General features: G+C 47.8%; 1 protein-coding gene across 2 annotated transcripts; it reads left to right on the top strand.

The window, feature by feature from the left end:
- Positions 1-27,692, top strand: ELF5 (E74 like ETS transcription factor 5). 2 transcript variants are annotated; one of them, XM_061203228.1, is made up of 7 exons: positions 1-160; positions 4,817-4,941; positions 15,007-15,240; positions 18,729-18,779; positions 23,794-23,862; positions 25,776-25,971; positions 26,356-27,692. In XM_061203228.1, the coding sequence occupies exons 2-7, from the start codon at positions 4,821-4,823 to the stop codon at positions 26,450-26,452; spliced, it is 768 nt and encodes a 255-aa protein (XP_061059211.1). In that variant the 5' UTR covers positions 1-160; positions 4,817-4,820; the 3' UTR covers positions 26,453-27,692. The 2 variants fall into 2 exon arrangements, with proteins under 2 accessions (XP_061059211.1, XP_061059213.1); XM_061203230.1 differs by lacking the exon at positions 1-160 and adding an exon at positions 1,564-1,677.

Raw genomic sequence — 27,692 nt, 5'->3', positions numbered from 1 at the left:
CTAACTGACCAAGGCTGGGTGGCTTTCTTCTGCTCTCTCTGGAAGGCTGAGCAGAGGTGCCATGGACACCACACCTGTAACTGCTGCCTCTGACTCGTGTGAGGGCAAGAAGCCCACAGGCCTGTCTCTCTGACTGTGTGGACCCTCCCCGTGCACCTTGGTGAGTGAGCCGGCTCTCAGAAGGGGTAGGAAACCTCTGCAGGCACTGGGGACCTGAGCGTCCACGCCATTCCCAGAGGTCCAGCCAGCCTTTCTCGTGCATGGAAGAGAACCCACTTGATTCCTTCCCCTTGCGTGGAATGTGCTTGACCCTTTCCTACTTATTAGGCAGCTAGAATGTGGACGACCCTTTGGGGAAACTGATTCCAACTGCCGTGGGTCTGTGGATGGGCAGTGAGTGAGGGTCCAAAGTACTTAAGGCGCCTGGCTAGCCCAGGCAAAGAACGTCCAGAGTCCACAGTGGGCATAGGAGGAAAGGGAGAAGAGAAAATTGGGGGAATTTTTAGAGCTAAAAGTTTCATCTCTGTAGTGATTGAATTGTACTCCAGTTTGGTGAGTTTACTTGACTGCGCCATCCAACTATACCACCGTATATATGCATGTGCGTATGCGTGCACATGTGTGGATGTGTCGGCCCACTCGAGTGGGTTCCTGCAGAAAGTCATGCAGCTGGGGCATGTCTTGGAGTCCACCTCATCGGTGTTTCCATTTAGCAGATGAAGAACTGAGGCTCGGCGAGGAGCGAGAGGCAGAATCATGACTCCCAGCCCAGTGCTCTTTCTATGATGACAAACCAGGCAGCCCCTCAAAAAACAAAAATGTGTGGTTAGAACAGCAGGCCTAGGACCCTCCCTAGACATCCCTTCTTGTCCTGGTGCTGATTCTAGTTCTAACCCAGTGCTTCTCAACCTTTGTTTTCATTATCACCCCCTCTAGGGAGCCTTTTTAGATCATTGTTTCTTAATCGTACCCCTTCCATGAAATGTTAATATCACAGATTTACTGTTTATCATTTACGTACTATGGCCCTTTGGAGGGTCACAAAGGATTATAATGGCTAAGATTTTTTTGACCCTCAAGAACCAATTTTTTCCCTCTAGGGTCACTGTTCCCCCCACTGGGAATACATATTCTAACTTCAGGCCTGGGCTGACAAGTCACTGGGCATCAACGTCTTCACTGAGAAGAGGGTCCCCAAATAGCTGTTCTCTCCCACCACCCTGTTCCACCTACACTAAAGAAATCTTAAGGGCTAAAATGTTCAATTATTAAAAGGACCATAGAGAGCCTAAGAAGCTGGGCTGCTGAATACAAAGCAGCCATTATTCCCAAACTTTCACACCTAGAGCCCGCTGGCTAAGTGGCCAAGGTCTCTTGTGGAGAATCCAGAGTTAATAACACGCCGTCCTCCCACTGCAATAGCAAAAAAGAAAAAAAAAAGCTGCTGCCTTTTATAAAACACATCTTTCCACAAAGCAAAAGATAATTACAGAAGAAAAATGCATGTTGTACACCTGAAGACAGCCCTTTAAGAAAACTTGATGGATATAATTTGCCATAGAAGAACCACCAAAGGGAATCAGATACAGACGGTGCTGTGTACAGCCCTGGAGGGATTACAGAGCAAGCGAGTGGGCTGGTGCAAAGAAAAGAAAAAAAAAGAAGTCTTTAAAGGAGGTAAATATCATACCAGTCAAAAATAGTCCTAATTTTTGTATGATCAAATTCAATTTACCGAATGACTTTTGAGAGCTTTGCTAGGCAGAGATGAGGAAGAGTGCACTCCTACTGTCACATTATGTATCTGGAGGATTCCTAATTGACACCGAAGACCTGGGGACTGTTTTCTATTTTCCTCCACGTGGAGGCCACCTCTCCTTTCTCCAAGCCCAGCCGTGAAGGTCATGTCAGAGGTCTGCCATCCTCTTCCTCCGTTTTCTGAGCCTCCGGCCCAGAGGGGCAGGGGGCATTTTTACCTTGAGCCCTCACTTAGGAGAACTTTTCTGGGGTCATGTCCAGAAAGCAGAACGGGCTTTGGGCTCCAGGGGCCCTTCCCTCCTTCATAATCTCCCACCCCTATCCCTCTTCATCCAGCCACCTGCTCTGGATATAAAACCAATCAATCCGTGGGAAAATCAGAGTCCAAACCCAGGCAGCCTTGACTTCTGTTTGATATGGCTCGCAGCAGGAGATCTAAGAACGTGATAATCTGCTGGGCACGTTAACCCTCTCCGGGCACCAGGAAGGAGGCTTCCTAGTGCGGTCTGGTGAATCTCTGATGACGCCCAGAGAGGGTGCCTATGTGTGAGAATTTGAACTCAGTTATTTATGTATGTCTGGAGCACAGTTCTCATGCACATCTGATAGTGATGATGATAGATAGATAGATTTGCAAACATCCCCAAAGAATTGATCTTCGGTTCTGGAACCACACAATCCCTGCCCCTCTCTGTACTGAGGTCCTATTTGACGTGTAAGTGAACCTGGGATGCGTCTGTGAACAGATGAGGCTGTGAGTGTCTTTAGAAAGGGAAGCAGATGGGTTGAAAAAAAACTTAAGAATTCTGTATACCATAACGCTGTGTGACTTTGACAAAGTTACACAAATTTCCTGGGCCTTAACTTTCTCAGCTGTAAAATGGGTGCGGGGAAAGATTAGACCAACTCAGTACTTTCCAACATGCGGTACTCTGACCACTCATGATACGTGAGATAAATCTGGTCGGGGTAGGTAAACTTTTTCTTAAAGCACTAGATAGTAAATATTTTAGGATTTGCAGGCCTAAAGGCAAAAATCAAGTACATTACGTGTGTACTTGTATAACCATTTAATACATAACCATTTAAAAATGTAAAATCATTTTTAGCTGTGGGCCATTCAAAAATAGCTAGTGGGCTAGATTGTGCCTGTAGGTTGTAGTTTGTGAACCTCTGATCTAGGCGGTGCACGGATGACTAATTTTTATTTCAATGCTTATGTCTTTATTTTTATGTATGTTAAACGAATACCTACTTTCCATTTATAGTGGTGATGTAAAGTTTTCCTTTTAAATAAATGTGGTTATGTTAAAATAAAAAGGGAAGTGATTTTTTTAATATATTAAGGAAGTTATCATGGTGGCAGGCGAATGACTAAAGTTTGGGAAACACTGGACGAGATGATTAATAAGCTCCTGACCATCTAAAATTCCATGCACTTAATAACCTGGAATCTAGTCTTTGCTTTGACACTTCCCAGCTGTGTGATTTTTGAGCTGCTGTGTCCCCTTTGCAGAAGGGAGTAGAACCACGCTATCTCATCAACATTATTGCAATAATCATAATAGAAGTTGGGTGAACAGATTTTTCTAATTCACCAAACATGAATTCATTTTTTTCTGAATTGTGGGAATATGGGAAACAGCAAAAGGAAACTTGAAAGATGAGACTGGTGTGGGCAAGAATGCTTATGAGTAGAAGCCCCAGCCCATTTTTTTCTATCCCCTTTCCAGCCTCGACCAGTCATCTTCTCCCAAAGCTTCCCACTCGCCAGCATGCGCAGCAATTAGGTTCATGACTTCTTAAACAGACCCACCTGCGTTGTCACCCAAACTCCAGCACCTGCCACCTGGGTGCTCTGCGGCGTGTTACCTGGAATCTCAGAGCGCCCATCCCTCATCTATAAAAACAGAACCCACACCAGAAACTGTCTCAGAGTGGTTGCCCTGGGGACACCATGAATAGTGAATGTAAACTGCTCAGCCCAGAGCCCTCTGTGAAGCAAGTGTGTTACAATTATCACAGGTCTTCACTCTCTTATCCAAAACCCTGAGGCAAGATGTGCTGAAGAATTCAGAATTCTTCAGGTATTAAGAAGGTGACACAGGGTATATACTGCAGAGCACAGAATACCCCTCTCAAGGTACTGGCTGCTAGGACTGCTTAAATGCATTAATATTTCTGCAGTGTATCATATGAATATTCATCAAGTAGAACAAATAAAACTATAGCTATAGGTATAAAACTACATAGCATATCTATAGTTGTACATGTTTAATAAATGTATAGTATTTAGTTTATATACATATATAGAAGTATAGATATAATATATATTATAATTATATATAAAAATTTTATAACATCAATTCAGGACTGTTTTTGCTGGGAAATAAGTCGGAACCAAACACACACACACACACACACACACACACACACAAATATACTTTCAGTTTCAGAGCTTTTGGATTTCAGAATTGTGGATTAGTGTTTGTGGGCATATTCATTTATCATAATTCTTGCCGTTTTCAGAAGTATATATATATATTTTTTGGCCACGCACCATGCGGCATGTGGATCTTAGTTCCCCAACCAGGGATCAAACCCCTGCCCCCTGCAGTGGAAGCGTGGAGCCTTAACCACTGGACTGCTAGGGAAGTCCCAGAAGTATATTTTTAGACATTATAATCCAGAGTTCAGGGCTCAGGTGTGAGAGAATAGGAAAAGTAAAGAAAGAACATTATTATATAATAAAAGCCTTCATCCTCAAATCCCAGCTTTGCCACTTACTGGCCATGTTACCTGGACAATTGTCTCAACCCCTCTGCCTCAGTTTTCTCATCTATAAAATGGGGATATACACACAAACCTCACAGGATGTGGCAAGGATTAAAAAATGTCACCGTGGAAAGCACTTAGAGGGGTGCCTGGCTCCTGGGAGACTGCATGTTTGTAAGTGTTTGCCGTCATCACTAAAAACCAAGTGTCGCCCTGCTGGGGGCTCCTACAGTGTGGCTTTCTTCCTTCATCCGCCTCCTCACAGCCTCTCCTGCCGTTACAGGGTGATGTTGGACTCAGTGGCACACAGCACCTTCCTGCCCAACGCGTCCTTCTGCGACCCCCTGATGTCGTGGACTGACCTGTTCAGCAATGAAGAGTATTATCCTGCCTTTGAGCATCAGACAGGTGTGTATGTCTGGAGAAGCTCATCTGAGCTGGGACAGACTGGGGCAGGAGGTGGTGCTGGCCTCAGGCGGGTGACAATGCCATGCTGAGGGCCTGAAAACACCAGCTCTCACCAGTGTTAAGGGCAGAGGGTCACAGGAGACCCAGGCGAGAGGAAGGGCCGCTCCTGCAGAGAGAAAAGCACTGGAATCCTCACCCCAACCTTTTCCCAGCTCTGTGGGCTTGGGGAACTCCACTAACCTCTCTGAGCCTTATTTTGCTAATGGGTAAAAGGGAATGATAACACCAATCTCTTGGAGTTATTATATTTAAACAATGTAATAGAACGAAACCCTTAGCCCAAAGCCTAGTACACTGTGATTGTTTGATCACTGTGGCTTTAGCCGACATTTGCTAACTACTAGCTATACCCCAGACCCTGTACCAAACACCTGTCTCTTCCTTATAGAAGCCCTAGGAGAAATTACTAATTATTATTCCCATTTTATAGATGAAGAACCTGAGACACAGAGAAGTTACATGACCTGCCCAAGGTCTCACAGTTAGTTAAGTTTCATGCAAGTTGACTTGAGCGTCTGCACTCTTAACTATCTTACATGGTCATCTTATAAATGATGTAACGCTGTGATTATTGGTATTAATATTATAGATAGTCTCTGAGCTTCTATTTCCTTATCCCTAAAGCAGGGATGATGAGAATTACTGTGAGGATTAAGGGAGCCAAACTGTGAAATATATAGCCTGACACCAAGCAAGTGCTCAGTAAACAGGAGTCCCCTTGCTGTCCCCCAGGCTGCCCTCCCCACACTTCCTCCTCTCCCAGCCCAGTTTTCTCCTCCTAAGAAGGAAGCACGGGGCCTTGTGCAAGCCCCATGCCAAAGGGAGGCCAGCTGAGCTTTGCCCCAGAAACCCTCTGTGGGCCTCTGTCCCCAGGTGCTTGGGTGACTACACATCACAGCAAGCCTGGCTGACCGCTAGCACGGCAGGTGCACGCCCCGCGGAGGGGGATGCAAGCACTGATCGAGCCCTCAGGCCTCACCACCCAGCCTTGACCCTGTGTGCTCCGGCCCAGCGGGGCCCACACCAGGGTCAGGAGGCCGGCAGCCTCCAGAAGAGGCCAAGCCTCTGAGGACACTGTGAAATGTCCATCTCAAGGAGCCCCTGCCTCCAGGCCAGAGACCAGTGCTGCACAGACAGACCTGAGACACATACTTACAAATCGAATCCCACACCATCCCCCAACCCCACACACGACACACTTGTACATATGACATCGCTCACTCTCACCAGGGTCCAGATAATTGCACATGGACCTGAGTCATCCAGCAGCACATTGTAATTCTCCTTCAGGCCTAAGCAGCACCTTGTTTCCCAGAAAGACAATGAGGAATGTACTCGATCTCCCCTACACTCAGTATTTGGTCAAGAGGCTAAATTTGAAGGAGGAAAACGAAGGCTTTCGAGTCCCTGTCCCTTCCCCATGTGTCCCACGATGGTGGAGCCCAGCTCCTGTACCTTCTCTCCACCCATGCATAACCCAGAGCTGCCATCCTGGGAGCCTCGTCTACCAGGGGGCATCAGAGCAGGATGGCAGGGGGTGGCCTCAGCCGCCTACCCCGTGCAATGCTCCAGGAGCTTCTGTAGTTGTCAAGAGCTCGGACTTTGGAGCCAGGTGCCCTAAATATGAAGAGCGGCTCTGCTATTTAATAACTGCAACATCTTACCCTCTCATGCTTCAGTTTTCTCATCTCTAAAGTGGAGATAGCAGTAATGCCTACCTCACAGACTTGTGAGGGTGAAATGAGTTAATAGGTGTGAAGTGTCTGGGACATGGCAGGCACACAGCAAGCGCACACAAGTGTGTAAAAATGAAGGATGAGTTTCAGTTTGGGATGAAGAAAAAGTTCTGGAGATGGATAGTGGTGATATTTGCACAACAATGTGAATATACTTAATGCCACTGAACTGTGCATTTAAAAAGTACGGACCCCGCTTTCTCGTGTCTGAGGCCTCTGCATTTCCATCAGTGTAATGAGGGATTGGACCAGGTCCTTGCTAGGATCCCTTCCTGAAGCGTCTCTGATTCCTGCATCAGGCAACATCACAGAGGTAGACTTCATCTTCCACCACCCATTGGGAGACTAGAAATTCCCACCAAGATGTGAAGACAAAATATCCTCCGAGAGTGGCCCAGCTTCCTGACATTCCCCGAGGGAGGAGCCAGGCTTTGGGCTTTCCCTCTGGCCCTCTGGATTTCAGAAGGAGCTGAGTATCTCTGAGCTCATAAAGGTCAAGGTTGGGTATGAAAATTTAGTCTCAAATGAGGACCCGGGCTCCCTGAGTCCCACTGGTGGGAGGAATGCCCTGCAGTGCCTTCTGTCTTTTTGTCACCCCAAGAGGTGACACATGGGTCTGAGTGTCTGCAAGAACCTTCTCTGAGAGGGATGCGTCAGGGGACAGCCAGCTTCTCCTCCAGACACTGCTCTGCCATCTGTCCTAAGGTCCTTGCCCACCTCCCAGGAAATTCCAGCTTGAATTCAGGGTTGTCCCAGTGGCAGCTTCCTGTTTGGGTCTGAGGTCAAGGGCTGGTGCTGGCATCCACCAGCCCCATGACCTTGGGCAGGTTTTCCCTAACATCTCTGAGATATGCTCTCCTCAGCTGAAACGGCATCCGCCTCCCAGCATTGGGAGGATTGACTGAGATTCCACATATAACGTGTTCAGCAAAGCACCTGGCACTTGGCAAGTGGTCACTGTAGCCAGGACACCTCACGACTCCCAGCTGGTGGAAAAACAGCTTTCTGTCTGCTCGCTTCACTTTTCATATTGAACAAAAGCAGCCCAGGTCTCCATCTCAGCCTTTCCAATTCAGCATGTTGGCAGCTTAGACACTTTGAGACCAAAGGGAGAAAAAGGGAGAAAGAAATGTGTCCGCTGGATAAATGATGTCCGTGAGAGTGCAGGGAGGAATTCGCGACCTAGTTGGGATAACCAGCTGTTTACTGCCTCTTAACTGGTTTTAGCAGAGGGCAGCTGAATCTGTGCCCGACGTGTGTTAAGTGAGCAGCATCTGGCCTCTCTTAGAAGCAGCACTTCTGCGAGGCTGCACGGCAGGCTGGCGAGTGAGCAGTCACAGACTGCAAAATGCTCTAGAATGTCATGAGCTAACCCTGGCCTTCCCTTCAGCTTTTAAAGTAAAGAATTACAGATACTGGAAAATTTTATCAAAGAGGGGTGTAGGAGGGAAGTGCGTAAATTTCACAAGCATGTGATATTTTGAAGAGATTATTTCTCCAATCAAGTTCCAGTAGCCAAGCATCTGACAAGCCATGGAGTATCCTGATCTCACCCCTACTTTCTGGAACTCCATCCTGACCTTCACACACTCACACACCCCTCCCCTGATTGCCAAGGCGGCCAGGCTGACACTCAGTAGGCCTTGGCTTTCGGATCTTCCTTATACTTTGCGGCAGAGGTTTCTAGGTTGAGGCAGCTCTAGGGGTTCCCAGGAGTTCCCTCGGGGACCTGCAGTGACAGCTGAGAAGGACAAGCTTTAGGGCCCCCTCTCCACCCCCCTCCCTCACTTTGATTTGGAAGATAGTACAGCATAGTGGTTACTAAGGCTTGGCTGCAGGAACTGGAATCTGCCTATATCACCTCCGCCTCGCTCAGCCACTTACTCGTTGTGTGACCTCAAGAAGGGATTTCACCGCTCTGTGCCTTACTTTCATCATTTACTTTGTAAAATAAGCTACGTGATCTAGGACCTCATAGCATCATGTTGAGGATGACATGAGAAAACTCAAGGAGTGTAGCATGGTAACTGGCACGTACTAAGTGCTCAACAAATATGTTAGCAATGGGAGATTTTATTTGAAGACAGAACTGTTTCTTAAAAAAGAAAAAAAGGTGCAAAACCCTGATCTTGGGTATTAACAACCAGATGATCAGGAAGAGAGGCATCTGGGTCTCACAGGGACTTTTCTTAGGCAAGACTCCCGTTCAGGGTATAGAAGTTTGAGATCAGATATGAGAGAGTGTCTAGGAATTTCTAAATCGAAACCAGATAATGAAATACAAAAATCATTGGAAAGCCTAAGGTGAGCCCCGTGGCGGTAGTCACACCCCAGGACACCCCCAAGGAGAGACCTCACCATCAGCCACCTCCGGCCTCTCCCACACGCATCCAAGCCTTTGGACAGCTGTGGCCCCAGGACGACTCAGGGCTTGGTGCTCTCTGCCCCTTTCTAACCACACGCCCACGGCCTCGGCTCTTTGCTGATACCCAGCCAGCCCTTCTCGTCTCTTCTCCACCCAGTTTCTTACACTGCTCCAGGCTTTTTTTTTTTTTTTTTTTTTCCACCTCATGGTCTAAATCATTCCACAGGCTTGGAAGAAAAGCCAAGAAGGACTATTGGATGGGGCTAGACCAGCTCAGGAGGGAAACCTAGAAGCAATCTATCATTTCGGATCTCTCCTCATAAAGTCCTTCCTTTCAGTGGCAAAGCCACAATCGATGGTGCCCAGTGCTATCCAGTCCACTCACTGGCCTCTTCAGCGCTGCTCCAGGCAAAAGACTTTCCCAATTCCTGATGCTAATAAATCATGCTAATTATGGTCCAATCCGTCTAACTCAGGCCTCCTCTGACCCAGACTGTCTGCCTCGCTCTCACTGAGTTTTGGGTTACTTTGTTCTGCTTGTCCCTCAGCTAGACTGAGGCCCCGGTGGAGATGGCCTCATTTCCCTGAGAACAAATGTCATCCCAAAATAATAACTAATTACAAGTGACATATGGAAAGCTTCCTGTCGTTCAGATAACTGGGCTAAGTTCTTTACATGCATCATTTCTCTTCCATTTCGTAGCAAACTCCCTAAGAGGTAGGCACTATTATTATTCCTGTTTTATAGATGAAGGAGACTGAGGTCCAAAGAGGTTAGGAAACTTTGTTAGGATTGCACAGCTAACGAGTTGAGGAAATGCAATTAACGTAGTGGTATGAGTAGCCCCGATATTAACAAGTATAAATGGGTGGTATTTAATGGGCGCTTACTACCTGCCTGTCCTTTTCCAAGCACTTCCCATGTATTGATTCACTTAATCTTTTTAACAGCATTATGGGGTATGTCCTAGTATTCCCATTTTGCTGATGAGTCCTAGGAGGCAGGACCACTAAGTGTGAGATCACACACCCTTTCAGCTTTTAGGGGGAATCCAAATAACAGGAGCCGTGGTTTCAAGTTCTAGAACAGTGATTTTCAAGGAGCCTTCTGGGGCTAAGGAGGGGAAGCCATATAGTACCTTCCCCTTAACTCCCAGCAAAGCAGCACTGCTTTTTTCCAGAGAAGTTTCAATTTGAAGAAAATACTATTCGACTAAAAAAGTTTAAAAGCTTTCGCATGCCCACTGTAAACAATAGTCTTGAAGGAGACAACCGTCCAGAAGCTTGTGAAGTTCTTCCTCACGAAGTCACTGCCAGGAGTGAGCCAGCCTGTGGAAGAGTTTTGACTGACACTCAGAGTGGTTTTTAAAAATTAAATAAGTCGGCACTGAAAAATCATGAGATTTCACATAACAATCTGGGCTTGGCAACACAGGCCCACCTTCCTGCCTGGCAACAGCCAATTGGAGCTGGGCCACCACTGTCCACTCGGCATGAACTTGCCCATTCCCACTGTCCCCATCGGGGGCCACTTTGGGCATGGACATAACCTGCTGACCCTGTGGGAATCTGAGTGTGCCAGCCAGCTCCAAAACTTAAGGCCTCCCTCCAAATTTCACTGCATCCCAGGTTATAGCATCGGTTGTGAGCATTTCCCCCCAGAATTGCTGAAAACTCCCTTTAGCCCCTTAATTCTTCTTCCCAATGCAGCTAGCCCTTAAACAAGTGTCCTGACCTACTTCCGACTTCAAAGGAGCTGGCCAAGGCTGCTGTTTAATCGTGGCCTGCGGACCTTTGGATTAAGTCTACCAGGTACAGGACATCATCCGTACCCAACTGGTAAACACAGGCAGAAGGGCCTCATAGCTCAGCTTCTCCAAAAAGTCTAAATTATTTTGTGAATAGTAGGCACATTGAGGCAAACACTTTACATTTCCAGACAATACAACCTGTTAAAGATAATATATTCTCTGGATGTATCACCCTGTCTTTTATCTTCCCCGAGTTCATCTCTTCCGAGTAGTGAAAGGATCTCCACGTCATTCAAACACTGTCATCAATAGTCTCTCTATCCTTCTTCTGATTTTGCAAACCTAGATTATATGCGTACATAATATATATATGTAATATATATAAATAAATACACGTAATATGTAAAATATATAACAATACATACACATACTATATAAATATTTATATAAACTATGTGCATATATTTTAATATATTTATATATATACACCTTCACCGGGATTGTTGAGTCAGTCTTCCAGATGTGTGTCCAGTTTGGTCCTTGTCAACCAAGAAGAGTAAGGCAAAGGTGATGCAAACTTCCCACGTCCAAAGGTGGAAGAGTTGGTGGAGGCCTAACCCCCTTACCGACCAGCCGTGTGGCCTGAGTCACGTAACCTCTCAGAACTTCAGCTTCCTCCCTGTGAAGTGAAGATAATAAGTGTCAGTCCCCTGGCTGGTCATTTCACCTCCCGAACACCCACAGGGGGTTGGGCCGGCTCCCCGCCCTCCTGACTCAGGGTGAAGAGGCAGAGCTGGCCGCGCCCCTGTGGGACAGCAAACCTCCCTGAGAGGGGCAGTGAGCTGGGTCTTGAGGATGAGCAGCAATTACTTAGAGGACAGGTGGGGACCGCACTCTAGGTGACCAGAGGCGCCTGTGCAAAGACCTTGAGCTGGGGGCAATGCTGCGGGAGGGCTGGGGGGGTGGTGAGGAGGAGGGAGCAGGCCTTCCTCACCCCTGTGAGATCAGGACCCTGGAACCACACCACAGCCAAAAGGCTTCCCTGCATGCTGGCGCTTCGCCCTCCACCTGGCTGAGAACAGCTACTTCGCTCGTGCTTGGGAAGGACTCCGCCGGCGAGGAGAGCCTGCCGTGCTTGGCCCTGGCTCTGGCCTCCCCCGGGGGGCGGGCAGGAGCCGTACACGAAGCCTGCTCTGCGGGGAAGCTGCCGAGGAGAGAGAGCCGAGGGGACGGAGGCTGCGCCGGCGACCCCTTCCCAGTGTCAGTGACACTTCTCCGAATCCCTTAGGCCCCCACTGGCCTCCAGAAACAACATGGCCGTGGCCGTCTCCCAGAGCCAAAGAAAATGACTTGGGAGTGGAAGAGAGAGGGGAGGGGCTCGGAGACTTGGCGCACCCTCTCCATGGAAAGAAATGAAGTGTGCCCTGCAAGGGCAGCACCCCGATAGGCATCTCCGGCGGGGCTCAGTTCGGGACCCAGGGAGGAAGAATTTCAAGGCTCATAAACATCTCTCATGGGAATACCAGGGAAGTGGAGGCCCCAGGTTTACTCCAGCCAGAACTTGGCACGTGAAAGCAGAGGCCAGATGGGGGAAGGGCCACCAGGTGTTCCCAGGAGACCCTGGCATCCCCAGCGGCTGATGGGCGCCCCTCCTCATCCAGCAGGTAGAGGCCACAACGTCAGCCTCCACCATCCTGGCCGGATATCAACTCTTTGACCCACACACATATAGAATTCTGATTAAAACCCTAAATTTAAACAAACCTAAGATCTGGGACCTGGGACCCTTTGCAGCAGTGCTGGCACCTGGACAAACGTGTCCTCCAACAACAAAATACCAAAGAAAAACATTATGAAGGACTAAAAATAACTGCAGACATGTGCAGTTGGGGCAAATGATGAACAATAAGGTACAAAAAGGCCAAAACCCAACCGCCACTTCTGAGGCGCCGGAGCAAAAGCAGGGTCCTACACATGATTCCTGCGCTCAGCTCCACCAAGGGGGTGGGCAGATTACCTAAACCGCCCCTCCCGCCTGACCCACCAATTCGTCCCCACCCTCCCCCTGTTTAAGGGACCAGGTTGACCCTCCTCGGGGATCAAGCAAGGGCATCTGTTCTTACTCCCTCATGCTGCAGCACAAGTCCCAAGAAAACCTTGCCTGAATTCCTTGTCTGGCCTCTTATCAATTTCTATTGATTAAAGAGTCCAAGGACTCGAGTCTACAGCAAACCTAGTGTTCAAGTTTGACCTCAATCCACTTCACAGTGGGAAAAGAGATTTCTGGAAGGCCTCTATGTTTTAGGGGGAAATCCGAGGAAGTAGAGCTAATGTAGATCAGGGCACATAGCAGCCTGGCCAACACACAGGGGGTGCTTAGGGGCAGAGAAGCCATGTCCCGCCTGGGATTAGAAGCACCACAGTTCCTTTGTGGACAGGGGCAGCCAATGCAGCGTTTAAAGGGGGAATCATAGCAGCCTCACTGCCGTGCGCTGTGGGGTGTAACTCGTGAGAGACACTTTCTGTTGTCCACACAGCCTGAGCCAGTCACCCCTGCCTGCCTCTGCTCCCTGCCTTTCTCCTCAGCCCTTCTCCTTCTCTCTGGCTCTGTGTCTGCCTCCACTGTCTGATCTCTTCTCTGTGCTGACCTCTGAGGACCAGCATGGTGGAACGGAAAGAGTAATGGCTTTCAAGTTCAGACTGGGGTTCACATCCCACCTCTACCCCACACTGGCTGTGGGATCTTGGGCAAGACTTCCATGACCCTCAGGCTCCTCATCTGTGACCTCCTGGGGGACAGGGACCAAACCTCCCATTCATCATGAATTCTCAGCTCAAAATTTGTTGCTTCACAAATAGAAGGTGTTCAGTGGTAATCTTCTAGACTCTGTTCTAAGTACCCTAAATACTTTTACATGTATTAACTCATTTAATCCACAGACCAACCCTATGATGTAGGTGCTATCATTATCCCCATTTTACTGATGAGGAAACTGAAGCTTTTTGAATGAATGAATGAATGAGTACAATGGCAATGGCAAGAATTGTTTATGTCAAAGTACCTGACCAAGGACCTGGTACCTCACATCTTCCATAGCAGATCTGCCGCCCTTTCGGTTTCTCCTGGCATTGGGACAGTCTGTTGAGCACCCATCTCTGCCCCTGGGTTAGGCACAGCCTCCTCTCAGCCTCCCAGATAGGATGGCACCCACTTCTGTCTGGGGCGTAGGGACCTTCAATGAAGGAGTGAAGGGAATCTGCCCTCTGGATAGAAATTCCTCAAAACAGCACCAAAAACACAAGAACAACACTACAACCAATGCTTCCACCTCCCCCTTCCCCTGGAGGAACCTGCCCTGGTCATCCAAGGTCTGCCAGATGCCTGGGCAACATTTCAGCAGCCCAAGGCCCTCAGCACAAGATGGCCAGGGGCAGCACACAAACCTACAGCCAGTGCTGGGCAGCTTTCCATAACAGCAGAGGGAATCAGATCAGCCTCGGATGGTGCCTGGCACACCACAGGCATTTGTTTTGGTTGGCCAAAAATTTCCTTGAGGTTTTTCTGTAAGATGGTGTGGAAAAACCCGAATTAACTTTTTGGCCAACCCAATAATAAGTATTGAATTGATTGATAATTTTCTATGCACCATATAGTCTATAGGCGTTAACCACAAACTCCAGAACAGCCCTGTGAGTGGAGCATATTATCCCCATTTTACAGATGAGGAAACTGAGGCTTAAATGTCTATGGATCTTGCCTAAGTAGAAAGCAGCAGAACCAGGATTTGAACCCAGTCCTGTCAGGCTCTAAAGGCTATGCTCTTGATGTCCTGTTGTCTGAAACCAAATACCTGAAGGGACTTTTTCTTTCCTTCTCCCTTAGTTCCCCCCTTTCAAGGCACTCCCTAGCCATGACCAGGTCTCTCGCCCCGTCATTCCCTCTTCTGCCAGTAAGGCCACTCAGAGGATCCAGTCCCCCCTGGTTTTCGCTGCAGGACAGAAGGTGACCAGGACCCCAGCAGAAAAACCCAGGGCTGGAGGCCCCTTCAACTCATTGGACAGAGGATGAGGATGTTAGTAAAGTAGAGCCTCCTTCGAGGGACTTCTAATCCTCTCCTGGCTGTCATCCCTCACTTGTCTCTTCCTGGTGCAGCCTGTGACTCCTACTGGACGTCTGTCCACCCTGAGTACTGGACAAAGCGCCACGTCTGGGAATGGCTCCAGTTCTGCTGCGACCAGTATAAGCTGGATGCCAACTGCATCTCCTTCTGCCACTTCAACATCAGCGGCCTGCAGCTGTGCAGTATGACACAGGAGGAGTTCATCGAGGCAGCTGGTGTCTGCGGGGAGTACCTGTACTTCATCCTCCAGAACATGCGCTCGCAAGGTCAGTGCCAAGAGGGCTGGGCTTTGAGGACAGGGGCCCGGTATTGGGACCAAATGACCTCTGAGGTCCTTCCCTACCATATGACTCACATGGCGAAATTCTATTAGCTGCAACTCTCTGTTAAACCAAATCCCCTGTTAACCAGACCTTTCTGTACCCAGAAGCTCTAGTATGCTAGAATCAGAGATTGGAGGTAAAACAGAGTGAGTTACAAGTAAGCAAGTTGAGTATATTTTTTAAAAAAAAGAAGAAGAAAGAAAGAAAAAGAAAACCAAAACACGTTCAAGGACCGCCCAGGAACCAGGCTGATACAACAAACTATTATGTTCATGAAGATTGTTAACCATAAAGGGTGGACAAAAAGAGACTTCTGGTTGACATTTTATTAAGCAGAAGGAGAAGAAAATTAACTAGACCCTTTCCCTTCCCTGTTTCCAGAGGAGTCCGACTAATTGCCATTTCCTTTTATCACATTCCTAATGGTCAAGGATCAAGTGGCCGCAAGGTGGCCCCAGTAGCATTATTTAACACCAACATGCCCTGCAAGAGTAGAATGTTGCTGGACAGGTTTTTTAAACCCGGAAACATTTTTTGAGAGCATACAATTCTGTATCCCCATATCACAGAGAAAGGAACTGAGGTCCTGAATGGTTAAGTGACTTCTCCAAGGTCACACGGCAAACAGGGCTGATTCATGGAAAGTCAGTACAAAGCAAAGACTGTGAGATCACAAAGACCTTTGTTCCAACCCTGGCTCTCACACTTTGGAGCCGCAGGACCTCTGGCAAATGGCTTAACCTCTCTGAATCTCCATTGTCTCAGCCTCTGTGGTGGGGTTATGATACACACCTCCCCGGGCTTCTTGACAGGATTCAGTGAAACATTATCTGGCACAGCAAATAAGGAGGCAAATACAATGAATGGCAACTGTTTTTGTCATCATGAATATAACCAAGAGGCAGAAATTTTAAAAAATAAAGAAACAAAAAAAAATAAAAAATAAAAAAAAATAAAGAAACACATCTCAGCTCAATTTTAAGAAAGACCTTTCTAAAAGTTAGCACCTTCTTTTAAAAAGGTGGCTTCAGGGGACTTGCCTGGTGGTCCAGTGGTTAAAACTTCGCCTTCCAATGCAGGGGGTATGGGTTCGATCCTTGGTTGGGGAGCTAGGATCCCACGTGCCTCGCGGCCAAAAAACCGAAACATAAAACAGAGACACTATTGTATCAAATTCAATAAAAACTTTTAAAAAATGGTCCCCATCAAAAAAATCTTTAATTAATTAATTAATGAATTAAAAGGCAGCTTCAAAAGATACCTAAGGTAGGAAGATCCCCAGCACTGGAGATAAGCAAGCAGTCTAATAGCCCCCTGCTTGATGGGGGTGCCGTGGCAGGGATTCCTATTTGGGCGGAAACCCACAGAGTACCTTCCAGCTCTATGATTCTTTGCCCTCCCCTTGATCTCCCCCATCACGGGTGCCTGAGAGCAGGATAGCTAAGGATGGGGGCTCTCAGGCACTGCTTGGTTTCTGCCCTGGGAGCCATAGCCCCCTGGAGTGAAGAAGGGACAAACAGACCTGCTGTCCATTGTTATCCAGTCTCTGCTTGATTATCGCCAGTGACAGTGACCTGCCAGGAGCAGTGGCCTCCACTCAGCGGGCCTTCCCTAAAAGGAGGCAAGTCTGAGCAAATCACAGAGGCTCAGGGAGGAGCTGGGGGCTCCATTCAGAACCATCCCAAGGGGACAGCCTTGCACGAGAACCCCAGGGCCACAGAGATGAGTATTCCATCCTGAGAAGAGATTCAGCTTGGTACCGCCAACCTCGGCAGAACGTCAAGTCAATCACGTTTGGTCTCCAGGCCCAGCAGTCCCTTCCTGGCAACTGTTCCATCAAAAAATACCTGTCCCTGGTCCCATTACCTCAAAGTCTGTGCAGAACAAATAAGCTAAAAACCAACTGTTTTTTAAGCAGGCCACAAGTTGCCTCTTATTCTAAGGAATCCCTGGAGTCACAAAGCCACCTCCAATGGTGGACTTTCAGGCATGCTATGGGCCAGGGCAGTTATCCTGTTGATCAGTAAGATGATCTACTCCATCAGCCTGCTCTGTCCTCAAATTCCTCCTTTAATGTTCCTTGGGTGAGAATGTATACAGTGTATTGAAATACATGTATTGTGACCAAAGTTCCCAGTGTCCCAATTTGCCCAGGACACGGTGTCTTCACCCATTATCCTGTCTTTCAGTCTCAAAAGTGTCCCTGTTTGGACAATAAATTATATGTTAACTAGTTATTACCTAGTTTAGGCCTTATATTACCCCATAGATTAGGGCTCTGGCAGAAAATGACACAGAACAAGTTTTAGCAGGGAGAGGAGTTAACGGGGGCTCTAGGCCCAGCGTGCTGTCTGGCTCAGCAAGTATTGCAGTAGGGTTGAAGGGCCCTGAAGCATGAGGGCCCTGGTCACTGGAAGGCGAAGATGGCAGGAGAGGTGGAGGGCAGAGGTGGCTCTCCCAGCACAGGAGAGGAAGATCCCCCATCACCCCCTCCTGTTCTCGGGAAGAGGGAAGAGAGTGCGTGGCTGACCAGAACCAACCATTCCTAGAACCAACGGCTCTAGGAATCAAGTCACAACTCTGCCCTGTTCCTGTCTTCTCAGTAAATGGAAACTAGTCCTCACATTGGACACCAAGTTAGAAAGCAGATGTCCTTTGGCCTGTGCTGCTACGTGAAAATGTGATCTGAAACTCTTGATTCGCCCCACTCTTCAGAGACCACCAAGGTGCCGACCGTCTCCAGACTCCTCTTTAAATTCTCGTGTCAGGTTCTGCATTTCTTGCAGCCTCCCGTGTCCATTTTCCTCTTTGACCCGCATGTAACAGGCGTTCAAATCCCCAAGGGATTAGAGATCACATCCCAGATCATAGACTCTGAGAGCCAGCAGGGAGGGCAGGGGTGTTTTTGTCACATGTTGCCAGTAAGGTACACAAGCCCGGAGACAGGGTGACTGGGCAAGCCTACACAGGGGTCAGTGATCCCGCCCAGCTCAGAACCCAGGCCTCCTGATCCCAAGCCAGAACTCACTCCCAGTGCCCACTCAGAAAAGCCTAGAAGCTGCTGGGATGCGTGGCCCAGGGCTCTCTCCAGGTGGCCTTTAAAAACAAGGAGATTGAGGAATTCCTCGGCGGTCCAGTAGTTAGGACCCGGTGCTTTCACTGCTTGGGCCTGGTTCCATCCCTGATCAGGGAACTAAGATTCCGCAAGCCTCGCAGGGCAGCCAAAAAAAAAAAAACAAGGAGATTACATCTCTCAGGGGTGGCTTCAGGGTGACCCTATAAAGGCCAGGTGGTCTCCAAGGTTCCTTCTGAAATAAAAGTACCCTGCAGAGGGCACGGTGGCTCCCCTTCTCCCCAGTACCTCCCCTCCTGGCCTGGCTGGGGAAACAGGATTGTATGCCATGGTTTGTGGATTTCTTTTTCTTTCCCAGGTTACTCCTTTTTTAATGACCCTGAAGAGACCAAGGCCACCATCAAAGACTGTAAGTAACTGAGTTCAAGTTACCCGAGGCCGTATTGAGGCTATTGTTGGGCACGTGGGCTTGATTGATGTTCTTGTGGGACCACACTCAACATCTGATGACCTGAAACAGTAAAGGCTAGGAGAAGATGGCAGGAGAAACGCGGTGGACAGAGCATGGAGCTTCAGTCTGTGGCTTCCTTAACCTCCCCCAGACTCAGTTTCCTTGTCTATAAAATGGTGGGACACTCGCTGGGTTGTGAGGAGTTCAGGTAACAATACATACAAAGTGCCTGGCCTGTGCCAGCAGTGTAGATGCTCCAAATACTGGTACCCTTTAGCAATAATAATCATAATTACTAACCATTAGAGGCCTTGTGTTTGATAATGTCTACAAAGAATCTGAGCTCACTAAGCAGGTCATGTTTATAATTATAAGGTAATGGAGGATCTCAAATCCTCCAACAAGGCCTTGTTGATTCTGAAAATTAACACTCACGGTTTCACTTCTGCAGATGGAGAAGGTTTAAGAAAGGGAACTTTGGAGCTTTCATTTTTTAAAGATGACGATGATGATGATTGCTCTTAGTTACTGAGACCCACGCCAAGGTCCTGGCCCAGGGGCCTAGCCAACTAGGACAAAGTAGCATCCTGGGGCTTCAAGCAGTGTTCCCATTCAGCTTAAATAGCTATAAGATTAATAGCTATTGTTACGGTTTGTGAAGCCCTTACTATGTGCCCAGCGCGGTGCCAGGCCAAGTATTCTACATACATTAACTTATTTAATCCTCATGATAATTTTGCTAGATAGTAATGTTATCCCCATTTGCATCTGAGGAAACTGGAGGTGCTGTAACTCACAAGTTACAAGTCATAAGTCAATGCTGAGCTGAGATTCCAACTCATCTTCTCAAAGTCTATGCTCTTATACGCTGTGTTCTTCACCACATGCCCACAGGAGCACACACACATGCACGCAGGCTCCCAGACCCTGCTGTTCACTCTGCTGTCCACTCAGTTGAGACCTAAGACTCAGGACTCCTCTGGGTCTGGGCCCAGCTCCACAATGGTTCAGAGAACAGGAGATTTTCAACTTAGTACCTGCTGAAGGGGCCCAGGCCTGAGCAGCTAGGAAACCGTCAGAACTGGCCCAAGTGAAGTACCCCAGCCCCTCTGCACTTGATCTCTCCTCTCCACACCCTCCCCACCTCCACCGCAGAAGCACCAGAGGACAAAGCCTACGGGCCTGGCTTTGCTACTGGGCATCTCCTGCCCCTGGCACGGGGTGCAGGCTCTATGGCTGGGCTGCTAGCATCATGGGGACGTGCGTGTGATGAGCTCGATTCAGAAACTGCCACGCCAGCCTCCACCCAGCTTCTGGAGGACAGCGGACCACGATTTCAATCAACGACTGAGAACATATCCTTTGGCCACATTTTAACAGTCTCCAGTTTCAAGGCAACCAAACCTCTCCAAATCCCACAGACAGCAGAGAGCCCGGGCCATGTCCCCACTCACCCTGCGGCAGGCACAGCCCAGCTGCAGGGGCACATTGAAGAGGAAGATCATTGTGAGACAGGGAGCTGCCCCCCAGAACACTGTGGACCTCCATAGAGAAGTTTGCGGGGGGTTCAGGGTGCTGCTGCCGCCACCACCTCAGACTGACTTTGGGGATGTTTGGATCTGGGAAGCTGCCTCAACGTGGCCATGCACTGATGGCTTCAGCCCCGCTGCCCCCACTAACACCCTCACTCCACCACCCGCTAAGCAAGGCCTCCAGCCGAGCCGAGACGTGACTACCCTCAAAGCCACCGCTGAGGACTAGGAACAGATAAAACAGGGTTATTTATCCCTGGCAAGACCCACAAGGGGAAACCCCCACCATCCCCACAGCCCTGCCCCGTGCTGACCCATCCTGTGTTCATCTCATCAAGCCAAATCTCTTCCATCCAAAGCACGTGGAGAAAGCATAAAAATTAAAAGGGTGACTCTTCCACTTCTTGCCATTTTGGCATTTCAGAGAAAGCTTGTTGTCTAGTCACCAGTTAATAATTCGCCTGTGTTTGTCTTGACGACTCCATTTGTTTTCTCTCTTCTTAAAAGATTAAATTAAAACAGTGGCCAGGTCTTCTCTGCAGGTGATGCCGCAGCGCGTGACATTGGATCAGATAGGAGGGCAGAACCCTTTCTCGGTCTTGATCAACCGGCCGTCAGCCCTGCTCACCTGCTCACCTGCATTCACCTCTCTCTACCTGGCGGCAACCCCACTGTCAGCTGATCTCACCTGAGCATTCATTGTGGCTTGGCCCGTGTGCATGGGCCCGTTTTCCCACATCAATACAATTCCAGGCTAAGGGTGGAGGAGAGGCCGAAGGGACCCCGAGAGTTGAAGTCACGCATTCGTGTCATTGTTTATTCCAGAGAATGATGCACGGCAGTTATTAGGGCTGAGGGCCCTGATGCTGGACTGTTCACATGCGATCTCAGCTCTACGTCGGGCAGGCACATGACCGGGATCGTGCTCCCCAGACATCGCCAGGGCTCGCTCCGTTCTGCTCAGGCATCTTCTCGTCCGAGAGCTTTCCCTGTTGGCTCTCATTACAATTGCAACATCGCTCAGCCCCTTCACCATGACCTCTATTCTCCCACCCCGCTGCATTCCTCTCCATGGCATTTATCACCAACTGAAATAGGCCGTGTTTGTTCACTGGACGTTCCTTCCCACTTGGGTGCAAGTCCCCTGAGAGGAGAGCCTGGGACCTGTTTCGTGATGTCCCTCCCGTGCCTGCTGCAGAGAGCACACTGTGCCTTAGCACTCGTGAGCCCGTGAGTGAAGGACCTCCAGGGAGACCCCCAGCCACTCGACACCTCTGTTTTCTTATACGTAAAATGGGAGAGTAAGAAACGTGCATCATAAGGGTGGGCGAGATTGGGTGAGCACCTGGCAGTAGCAAACACTCAACAAACTTTAATAATTATTCTTTAAGTATCTATTGAACACTTGCCGTGAAAGACATGCTGAAGAAGGAATTGTGAACATCTGCTTTGAAACGGAACTGCTCTGGGTTCAAGTCCTGGCTCCACCACTCTGGATGGAATTCTTAAACTCTGTGGGCTTCAGCTGCTCCTCAATAAATGGAAATAGCAATTATACCACACAGGGTCGTGGCAGGTATTAAATGAGATACTGTATGTGAAGCCCTTACAAGCACTTGGCACTTAGTAAGCGCTCCATTAATATCAGCTGTTAGTACACATGAACAACGGACGAGATGGACCTCTACAGTAGATGTAGAAAGGGACCAATGCTGGAACACTGAGGAACACGCAGGTGCTATGGGACAGAGAGGGCTCTAACCCAGAGGGTGAGTTCCGAGAAGACTTCCTGACGAGGTTTTGTGAGAGTGGGGTCAGCTGGGTGGAAGTGGGGAGCGGGAAGCATGTGCAAAGGAAGCAGGAGAAAGTCAAGCCCCATTGGGACCATCTGACCCAAAGGAGGGACGAAGTTGGGGAGCAGCAAGAGATAAGCCTGGAGAACTGGGTGGAGGTCCATGTGTGAAAGGCCTGACTAATGTGGCAGCCTCTGCGCGGGAGACCACAGGGCACCACTGCAGGATGTCACACCAGGGAGGGACAAGACCCACTGACACTGAGACAGGCCGCCCTGGGCAGTGGTGTGGTACACAGGACACCATTCCCTCCATGGACAGCATACTTATTCTGTCATTCAGTAGTTATAGCATCATGTCCCTACAGCAGGGAAGGTGAGTATAGTGCAGTACAGTACAGCGGCTGCTCCACAATACTTACTGAGCAGCTACTATATGCCCAGCACTGTGTTAGGTGCTGGGGGATACAGGTGGGAACACAAATCCCTGCCCTCTAGTGGGGAAAGTCAGCCAGTGAGCAAAATAAATAAATATATAATATGTTCCATGGTGATGAATACGACAGCAAAAAATAAAACTAGCACATGGAGTGTTGAGTAGGGTGAGCGTGTGCAATTCCAGCTCAGCCAGTCAGAGAAGGCCTCACTGAGAAGGTGACTTTGAGCAAAGATGGAGATGAGGGCGTGAGCCCCTGGACATCCAAGGAAAGAGCACTGAGGGCAAAGGGAGCAAGTGCCCCAAGGCGGGATGTGCCCGTGAGTTTCAGAAGGAGCTGGGAGGCCAGTGTGCCTGGAGCGGACTGGGCAAGTGGATGTGGGGGGCAGGGAGGGGTGATCTGGTACCACCTTTTATTTTTTAATCATATACACTTTGCAGCAACGTGAGTGTCTCAGACTTACAGCGTGATTTCTAGTTTAACTCGGCCTTGAGTTCACGCCTTGCTTTCTGCTCTTCATAAGCTCTACTCTCTTTGCTTTTACCTGTGTCCCTTCTAGTCTGTTCTCCACACACTAGCCAGAGGGATCTTCTTAAAAAGTAGACCTTGTTAAAGTCCTAAGTCTTCGCTTTACTCTTTGAATAAAATCCCACGTCCTTACCATGCGCCCACGTGACCTGCCAGCAGCCCGGTGCCCCTACCGCCACGCCTGGGCACCCCACGGTCCTGCCTGGTCACCACGCTTGGCTTTGCACATGTGGCTCCTTCCCTCTGGAACACCCTCCCACCTCCTGACATCAGCGTGAGTGTCTCCCTTCCAGGAGACTCGCCCTGGCCACCCCATCTACAGCAGTTGCTTTCCTCCACCTTGTTCTCTATCTAAGGCCTCCTTCCTTCATAACACTTAAGGCAATGGCGATTTGGTTTCACTTGTGTTTTCCTTGCCCAATAGTCCTTAACCTCCAGGTGAGCAGGGACCAAGTCTGTCTTGTTCACTTTCTATCTCCAGCTCAGAGCCCGGAACCTGGCACACGGTAGGGCCCCAGTGTTGAATACAAACGCTCCTTAAACCTACTAATTATGCCCAACGAGCCCAGCACGCTGTCTCCTACCACAAAGGTGTTCAATTAATAGTTGCTCATTTGGTGTGATTTGAGGTCGGAATGTGGCCTCCAGCTTCCTTCCTACAGCTGTAAATCGCTCTGTTGCAGACGCTGTTTCCAGTTGTTTGAAAACAAGTGGCATCAAAAGTCAAGACTGTCACAGTCATAGTCGAACAAGTAAGTGTAAGAGAGGCCATTTGTCATTGCTCATTTCTTAAAACCATTCATGAGACAAAGTAATCTACTTTAATAAGCTTTGAGACTCAGTGTTTGAGTGAGTCCCATTATTTCCCAAAGAACATAGCAGAGAAATTGATGATTACCGTTATAAGTGTTATCAAAATCCAATTTCTTTCTTTTGACTTGGAAATGGTATTAGGAGAATTAAAGTAATGTTCTAACCATGTTAAATTTCTGAATAGGGGTTTGTTTCTCCTGGTCTACTGTGAATCCTTCTCACTGAAGTACTCAGGGATGATACTAAAGAAACCCCATGAGTTGGCAATTCTGTTAGCTTTCCCAGCACTAAGATCTACCCAGGACAGGGTCAAGCCTGCTGGGCTTGGTTCTAACCATTTAACATGTATTAAATCATAATCCTCTAACCTGTGCTATGAGGTAGGTACTCTTATGTTGACTTAAAAAAATGCACAACATGGGAGTTGCGAGTTAAGTTTTGGGGGGGCAAAATGAGGACTGCAGCCCAGGAGACAGCGGTTCAGATAACTCTGAGAAACTGCTCCGAGGCGGCGAGGGGAGGAGGCAGGAGATACAGGAGTCCTGCAGCAAAGAGCAGGTAATCGGAACGTCAGAAGATTATTGTTTTTTTGTTTTTTGTTTTTCTAGCATCTTCATTGGAGTATAATTGCTTTACAATGGTGTGTTAGTTTCTGCTTTATTACGGGGCATATACTCTGAGAAAACCATAATTCAAAAAGAGTCACGTACCACAATGTTTATTGCAGCTCTATTTACAATAGCCAGGACATGGAAGCAACCTAAGTGTCCATCGACAGACGAGTGGATAAAGAAGATGTGGCACATATATACAATGGAATATTAGCCATAAAAAGAAACGAAATTGAGTTATTTGTAGTGAGGTGGATGGACCTAGAGTCTGTCATAAAGATTATTGTTAATTAAAGAAAACCAAATGTCTCAAGTTAAGGAATTCAGCTCTTTTCTAGGTATGGGAAGATGCAAGAGTCTGGGCTCAGTGAAATCATTCCTTTGATACGCACCTCAGCTATCTGGGGCCAGTATCCTGTATTTTCACATCCTGAGTTTCCTCAGGGCTCACCGCAGGGAGTGGCTGCAGTCTGATGGCTGCTAGATGGCAGGGGTCCTTTGCAGCACTGAGTTACCTCAGGGCTCACCGGCTCACATTGGAGGGTTGCAATCATTGATGACTGTGACATCTTTTGTTTATTGATATGGCAGGAAATATTCCATTTGTAAATATTCCATTCCATTTATCACTTACTAACCCATTTTAGAGAGAAGATAACTAGAGAGATTTGGTTACAGAGCTAGAAGAGGTGAATTCAGGACCCAAACCCAGCCAGTCAGGCTCCAGAGCCAGTCTTAACTATGATACAATGGAACAAGAGAAATACCAGTTTTTCATGCAAAACATAATTGTAGGATTAGTCCAGCCAGACAGTTGTAGCTATGGGATCTCAGTACAACCATACTGCTTTTCAGAAAGAAGAATGAAAACATCATTCGATGGTCATTTCATTAATTCCGTAAGAATTAGTTGGTAGTTCCATAGAGCAGGGAAAGTTTGTGAGCCAGTGTTGCTGGTTGATGTAAATAGGATGTCTCTCTGTGTGTTTTGTAATTACTTTAGTAGAAGAGGACATTTCACAGCTAGGTATGGTTCCCAGTAGAAGAGGACATTTCACAGCTAGGTATGGTTCCCAGTAGAAGAGGACATTTCACAGCTAGGTATGGTTCCAAGTAGAGCGCTCGGTCATCACTTTGGGAAATAACTCCATGAAGGAGCATTTCTCATGGGTTCATGAGAAGTTGTACAACTCTTCAATTTTTGTTTTAATTTTTAGCTAACTTTTTTTCCTTCCCTAAAGGCCTCCAGAGCTCTCACCTATGGGAATTTGTGCGAGACCTGCTTCTATCTCCTGAGGAAAACTGTGGCATTCTGGAATGGGAAGATAGGGAACAAGGTATTTTTCGGGTGGTTAAATCAGAAGCCCTGGCAAAGATGTGGGGACAAAGGAAGAGAAATGACAGAATGACGTATGAAAAGTTGAGCAGAGCTCTGAGGTAAGTGAACAGCACCAAATGCCATGAGCCTTCAGGCAGAGTTATGTCAAAAGTGTCATGAGACAACACTTCGGCTCTTAGGTACAGGTGGGATTAGGGTTTGTAAACAGACACGCCATCCTTTCCATTCTTGGCAGTGTTCCCCGGGGATCACTCTGAAGCCAGGCTATCAGACACACACACACACACACACGTTTTGAACCAGATGTGGTGAGGTTCAATATTCAAGATGACTGGGAAAGGTTTAAGTGTAAGTGGATAAGAGGGTGTGAAAATACCAGGGTAACCAAAGACCAGCCTGTCACCTGAGAGGAATGAGGAACGTGCTGTTGTTTTCCCAGGGTATGAACCCTCCTCACGTTCCTCTTCTGCTGTCTTTCACAGGTACTACTATAAAACAGGAATTCTGGAACGGGTTGACCGAAGATTAGTATACAAATTTGGAAAAAACGCACATGGGTGGCAGGAAGACAAGCTATGATCTGCTCCATCATCAAGCTCATTTTATGGATTTCTGTCTTTTAAAACAATAGATTGCAATAGACATTGAAAGTTCACTTTTTTAAAAGCCTGCAAACGTGCTGATAAAATTTCTCCACATCTCAGCTTACATTTGGATTCAGAGTTGTTGTTGTCTACTTGGGGGTGATGACAGCAACCCTTAAGAAATTCCTTTTTTTTTTTTTTTACCCGAGGGGAGGAGGGGATGATCTTTTGTGGTACCCTGATCAAAGATCACTTCCCTAATGAAGAGTTGCAGAACCACAGTGCCCCGTGCCATCGTGCTGCTCAGAGAAAAAGGATCCAATTCTGCCATTAGAGGCTCATCCGGTGCTCCCATTCCAAAGGCTCAAAAGTTTTCACATAGTTAACTGTGGCAGCTCACAAAGCAAAAAAAAAAAAAAGATTAGTTTGTAGTTAATATAGTAGGATGGGGTGAGATGTGGGTAAGACAAACATACTGTAGATTTTAGATTGTTAAAGTCAAATTCCATAGAAAAGTTTCTCAATTAGTAAAGGAGCTAAGCCATCAAGCTGGTACATAATTGGATTTAGCATAGGTTAATAGTGAGTTTCTTAACCAGAACATCTTTTTAGCCACTCAGCGAAACTCCCATGGCCATCCTTCTGGAGTAACACAAAATTAGGCACATTCTTAATTCTTGCTGAGTGTATTCCCCCTCTTCTCCTAGGTGGGAAGCATCAGATGTGCCAAGAGTCGACAGACGCTTACATCAATTTCCAAATCACCTCTGTTTCTATGATTCAAGTTCTCAACACGATAAAATCGTAATTCATTGATTCTGTCTGTGGGCAAGAAGTTACACCTTTATAGAACTGGGAATGTCTTGATGGCTCTGTAATGGCCAATTAAATTATGAGCCTCTCGTTCTGTCTTCCCACCCGATGCATACTCAAGCTCTAAAATGCATATTTCCTTGACAAAAATAGCGACGGTGGATTTACACCAGTGAAGGTTCACAAGTTAAAATATGCACTGACATTTTCTCATCAGTCACTGGTAGGTGAGCCATTAGTGACCTCCAGCTGGGTGGACTGCCCCTAGAACTCCTTCCCCAGAGCAGGAAGCCTCATGTGACGAGGCACTGAACGACAATACAGGCTGAGGGCCTCCATCTTAGAGTTTCACGTCAAAAGTAACTTGTTTTTAAAAAATGTGAATGACTGTAAAATAGTCTATTTTTTAGATTCATGTGTTT

Source organism: Eubalaena glacialis, chromosome 10 (assembly GCF_028564815.1).
Source record: "Eubalaena glacialis isolate mEubGla1 chromosome 10, mEubGla1.1.hap2.+ XY, whole genome shotgun sequence".
NCBI lineage: Eukaryota > Metazoa > Chordata > Mammalia > Artiodactyla > Balaenidae > Eubalaena > Eubalaena glacialis.
The sequence above is the reverse complement of the archived record's forward strand: the minus strand, read 5'-3'. Positions and strand labels throughout refer to the sequence as shown.

What these genes read in the sequence shown, in the direction of transcription:
- ELF5 (XM_061203228.1), top strand. Translation starts at nt 4,821, where the DNA reads ATGTTGGACTCAGTGGCACACAGCACCTTCCTGCCCAACGCGTCCTTC. An exon ending in TGCCTTTGAGCATCAGACAG is followed by an intron (nt 4,942 to 15,006) that starts GTGTGTATGTCT and finishes TTCCTGGTGCAG; the next exon opens with CCTGTGACTCCTACTGGACG. An exon ending in AAGTTGAGCAGAGCTCTGAG is followed by an intron (nt 25,972 to 26,355) that starts GTAAGTGAACAG and finishes TGTCTTTCACAG; the next exon opens with GTACTACTATAAAACAGGAA.